Below are 5344 nucleotides of genomic sequence, written 5' to 3' on the forward strand. Positions count from 1 at the left end.
TGGTTTTTTCCCATTGGGTTTTTCCAAACAAGGTTTTAACGAGGCAACTGATGTTGATATGTGGGCATCCAAGGGGGAGTGTTGTAAACAGTGGGTATGTTTGCCCACATGTATACAGTAAAGATTCATATGCTAAATAGTGAAGTTTTTGTAAGTTTTTAAAGTAGTTGCTCTATAAACAGAGCACTACGAGTGTTCAAAATATATGATACAAAAGCAATAAGAAAAGAAAGATAAGTTAGAATATTTTCAGTATCCTCTTATTTCTCTCTAATCTGCAATCATTTTTGTGTAATATTTTGCAACAACCTTGCTCCTATCCCTAGCAAATATTATTTTTTTAACTTTTGCTTATTTATAACACCCACAAAATTATGATGATAATTTAGTAAGAACAAATTTATCTCTATTGGACCCGAAATCGATGCTGCTAATATTGCAGACGAAACGTTTGGTTTGGAAACTTGGTAAAAGAGAAAACGTGATTGCATACATGGCAGACGAAACGTTTGGTTTGGAAACTTGGTAAAAGAGAAAACGTGATTGCATACATGGATGGGAGAGAGAAAGAGATTGAAAATTGAAATGTAACTGAAGCCTGAAGTCCAGAAAAAGGTTTTGAATCTGGAAAATACGTGAAAGATAGTAAGCATTGTCCATGGGGAGTGTCTGTTTGCGAATTTTAATTAAGTAATGGTGTTGGCTTCAGATTGAGAGAAAAACGTTGGAGTTGGAGCTAGCTAACGGCTCTCCTCACTTTTTGCTCTAATGGAGTCAAAAAACAACATTAAAATAATAAAACACCTTATTCCATATCATCTCGTGCACAGTTGCATACACACTACAGTGAAGATATACAACAACAACAACATTTATTAAGTGGAATCGGCTGTATGAATTCTAAAATATCATTACGCTTGGTTATGTGCCACGTCTCCTCCTAGCTAACTACAATGAAGAAATATATATAAACAAAATATTAATATAATCTAATTTCATGGGTCTCTGCCTTCTTGTGTCTCCCTTAACCTGCGCGTGAACCCACCAAGCAACCCCTCCAATTTTCTATAAATATATAATCTCTTAAGAGAGAGAGAGAGAGGTGTGGGGTGGTGGTGCAGGAGGATGGTGGAGGTGCAGTGTTTGTTGATCTCAAAGCAGTGGGTTGATTTGTTTATTTGGTTTTAAGGTGCTTTCTTTGTGTTCTGTGCTTTGCTTTGGGTAGTGTAGTTGTAGAAAACTAGAAGTTTAGTAGTTTACTGCTTGAGTTCAAACCAAGAAAGCTAAAACACACACACAGAAACCAGAGAGAGGAGAGAGAGAACCCTAGAGAGATAAAGAAACAAAGAGAGACAGAGGGGGCTGCAAAACCCAAATGATGCAAACCCGAGAAGAAAGGTTTGGAAATTGAGGCAAATGTCTACAGTGCTGCCGCCCAGCTCGAGGCAATCCTTCCCCATCTTCTACACCTCCTCCTCCTCCCACTCTTCTCTTTTTCTCTGTCTCACCCTATTTTTACTCTACACACCCACCTTTGCTTCTGCCGCAAACCCCGAAGCCACCCTTCTCTTCTCCTGGCTCCATTCCTCTGCTTCGCCGCGACCTTCCTTCTTCTCGAACTGGAATCCTCCTCCACCCCAATCCATGCAACTGGTCCTCCATAACATGTTCCCCTCAAGGCCACGTCACCGAAATCACAATCCAATACATCCCTCTCCAGCTTCCACTTCCAACCAGTCTCTCCGCCTTTCCCTCCCTCCGAAAACTCACCATTTCAGGTGCCAATCTCACCGGAACCATCCCCGCCGACATCGGTGAATGCACCGAGCTGCAAGTCATCGACCTCAGCTCAAACTGTCTGGTGGGCTCAATCCCGCCCAGTGTTTCGAGGCTCCGAAATCTCCAAGACTTGATCTTGAACTCCAATCAGCTCACTGGTAAAATCCCAGTTGAGCTTGGCACCTGCATTGGACTAAAAAACCTCCTTCTCTTCGACAACCAGCTAACCGGGTCGATTACGGCGGCGCTCGGGAAGCTCACCAGCCTTGCAGTTCTGAGAGCAGGAGGTAACAAATACATTGGTGGGAAAATCCCAGAGGAGCTCGGAGGCTGCAGCAATTTGACTGTCTTGGGGTTGGCTGACACCCAAGTTTCAGGCACTTTGCCTGCCTCATTGGGTAAGCTTAGCCATCTCCACACTCTGTCTATTTACACCACAATGATCTCCGGCGAAATCCCACCTGAAATAGGTAACTGCTCTGAGCTTGTCAACTTGTTTCTTTACGAAAATAGCCTCTCCGGTTCGATTCCACCGGAGCTTGGTAAGCTTAAGAAGCTGGAGCAGTTGTTATTGTGGCAAAATAGTCTTTCTGGTCCAATCCCAGAAGAGATTGGGAATTGTAGCAGCTTGAGAATGATTGATTTTTCTCTAAATGCTTTGTCTGGTACTATACCTTTGTCTTTGGGAGGTTTATCGAATCTTGAGGAGTTTATGATTAGTGACAACAATGTCACCCGTTCGATCCCTTCCAACCTTTCTAATTTGACGAACCTGATGCAGCTGCAGCTCGACACGAATCAGATCTCCGGTTTGATTCCACCGGAGATTGGGATGTTGTCGAAGCTGACTGTTTTTTTCGCTTGGCAAAACCAGCTTGAAGGAAGCATTCCTTCAACTCTGGCTAGCTGTAGCAGTCTCCAAGCACTAGACTTGTCACACAATTCGCTCACCTGGTAACATTCCTGCCGGCTTGTTTCAGCTCAAAAACCTCACAAAGCTTCTTTTGATTTCGAATGACATTTCGGGTTTGATTCCACCAAGTATTGGCAACTGCAGCTCTCTGGTTCGGCTGCGGCTTGGGAACAACATGATTGCTGGTGGGATTCCAAAAGCAATTGGAGACCTTAGGAGCTTAAACTTTCTTGACCTGTCTGGGAACAGCCTTTCTGGGCAAGTGCCTGATGAGATTGGGAGTTGCACAGAGCTACAGATGATAGACTTGAGCAACAATACTTTGGAAGGTCCCCTGCCTAACGCGTTGTCATCACTATCAGGACTTCAAGTCTTGGATGTTTCGGTTAATCAGTTTTCGGGGCAGATACCAGCAAGCTTGGCTCGTCTTGTTTCGTTGAACAAGCTTATTTTGAGTAGGAACTTATTCTCTGGAATGATACCTACATCGCTTGGCCTGTGTTCGAGTCTCCAATTGCTTGATCTTAGCAGCAACAAGCTCACTGGCTCAATCCCCGTGGAGCTTGGGAGGATTGAAGCCCTTGAAATCGCGCTAAATTTGAGCTGCAATGCACTCTCAGGCCCCATCCCACCTCAAGTATCAGCACTAACCAAGCTTTCAATACTAGACCTTTCACATAACCAGCTTGATGGGGACTTGAGTCCACTTGCAGAGCTCAATAATCTTGTCTCTCTTAATGTGTCATATAACAAACTCAGTGGCTACCTTCCAGACAACCAGCTTTTTAGACAGTTGTTACCAATGGATTTGGCTGGAAACGAAGGCCTTTGCTCTTCAAATCGCGACTCATGCTTCCTGAGTGATGTTGGCCGCACAGGACTAACAAGAAATCAAAATGAAATAAGGCGGTCACGCAGGCTTAAGCTAGCAATTGCATTGCTGATCACCCTGACAGTTGCAATGGTGGTTTAGGGGATCCTTGCAGTGATTAGAGCGCGAAGAGCTATCAGAGATGATGACGAATCAGAATTGGGGAACTTGTGGGCTTGGCAGTTCACTCCATTCCAGAAGCTAAATTTCTCGGTTGAGAAAGTGCTTAGATGCCTGGTGGATGTCAATGTAATTGGAAAAGGATGTTCTGGGGTTGTGTATCGCGCTGATATGGACAATGGCGAAGTCATTGCAGTGAAGAAGCTCTGGCCAGCAACAGTTGCTGCAGACAATGGATGTTGTAATGATGAAAAATGTGGAGTTCACGATTCATTCTCAACGGAGGTCAAAACACTTGGCTCAATACGTCACAAGAACATTGTTCGGTTCTTGGGTTGTTGCTGGAATAAGAACACAAGATTGCTCATGTACGATTACATGCCTAACGGAAGCTTGGGAAGTATTCTACATGAGAGGACAGGGCATGCCCTTGAATGGGAAGTTCGGTACCAAATTTTGTTGGGTGCAGCTCAAGGCATTGCCTATTTGCACCATGATTGTGTTCCTCCAATTGTTCACAGGGATATCAAGGCCAATAACATCCTCATTGGCCTTGAGTTTGAGCCTTACATTGCTGATTTTGGCCTAGCCAAACTCGTTGATGATGGCGATTTCGCTCTGTCCTCCAACACAGTTGCTGGTTCCTATGGCTATATTGCTCCTGGTAAGTGATATTATAATCACATACAGCTTAATCCGTATATATGTCTCTTAAGTCTTACTATGATTACTTTGTTAGTGGTCTAATCACAAACAATCATGTGATGTTAATGTTTTCTTTAAGTAAAATTTTTGCATAAATTAGACCCGTTAGAAAATTTTAATAAAAAATAAAGCTGGGCGGACACTAAACAGACAACAAGGGGACCTATTTCCCATTCCTATTAACTTGTAAGTACAGGATTTGAACCAATTAGTTAACTTAACTTACTTCCCCTTTTCAGAATATGGATACATGATGAAGATCACAGAGAAGAGCGATGTTTATAGCTATGGAGTTGTTGTATTGGAAGTCTTGACAGGGAAGCAACCAATAGATCCAACAATACCAGAGGGGCAACATGTAGTGGATTGGGTAAGACAGAAGAGGGGAAGCATTGAAGTCCTCGACCCAAGCCTCATATCGAGACCCGAATCGGAGATAGAGGAAATGATGCAGGCATTAGGCATAGCCTTGTTGTGTGTAAACTCAACCCCTGATGAAAGACCAACCATGAAAGATGTGGCAGCAATGCTAAAGGAAGTTAAACATGAGAGGGAGGAGTATGCCAAGGTTGATATGCTCCTCAAAGGTTCGCCCACAAATGACACTCGCGAAAATAAGAACCCTAATGGAGTTTTGGCAACCTCATCATCAGCAGCAATGAAAAGCTTGTTCGCAAAGAGCAACAACACAATTTTTTCTGCATCCACACTGCTTTACTCATCATCCTTCTCTAGTGCCAATAAAATGGGGTTCAAGTGATTAGTTAATTATGTGATATACAGCTAATTAAGCGAAAGATTGTGATTTTTTGTTTACTTTCTTCAGTTTCAAACTCCATTGTGTCATTGATGTATAGAAGAAAAGGTTTGACATTAGTTATAACCAAGTGCAGAGCATCAAATAAAGCCAACAGTTGTAGGCTTGGATTTTAAGTAAATTTTGTCGATCATGTGCA

General features: G+C 42.9%; 1 protein-coding gene across 1 annotated transcript; it reads left to right on the forward strand.

Annotated features, from left to right (window-relative positions):
- The first annotated feature begins 1213 nt into the window (after window positions 1-1213).
- Window positions 1214-5344, forward strand: LOC103959416 (LRR receptor-like serine/threonine-protein kinase RGI1). Its single transcript, XM_048591916.1, is given in 4 exon segments — window positions 1214-1629; window positions 1631-2731; window positions 2733-4347; window positions 4628-5344. Coding segments are annotated over 4 exon segments (3450 nt in total). The 5' UTR covers window positions 1214-1416; the 3' UTR covers window positions 5149-5344.

The sequence above is a fragment of a genome, unplaced genomic scaffold (assembly GCF_019419815.1).
Source record: "Pyrus x bretschneideri cultivar Hongxiangsu unplaced genomic scaffold, Pyrus_bretschneideri_v1 Contig36, whole genome shotgun sequence".
Taxonomy (NCBI): Eukaryota; Viridiplantae; Streptophyta; class Magnoliopsida; order Rosales; family Rosaceae; genus Pyrus; species Pyrus x bretschneideri.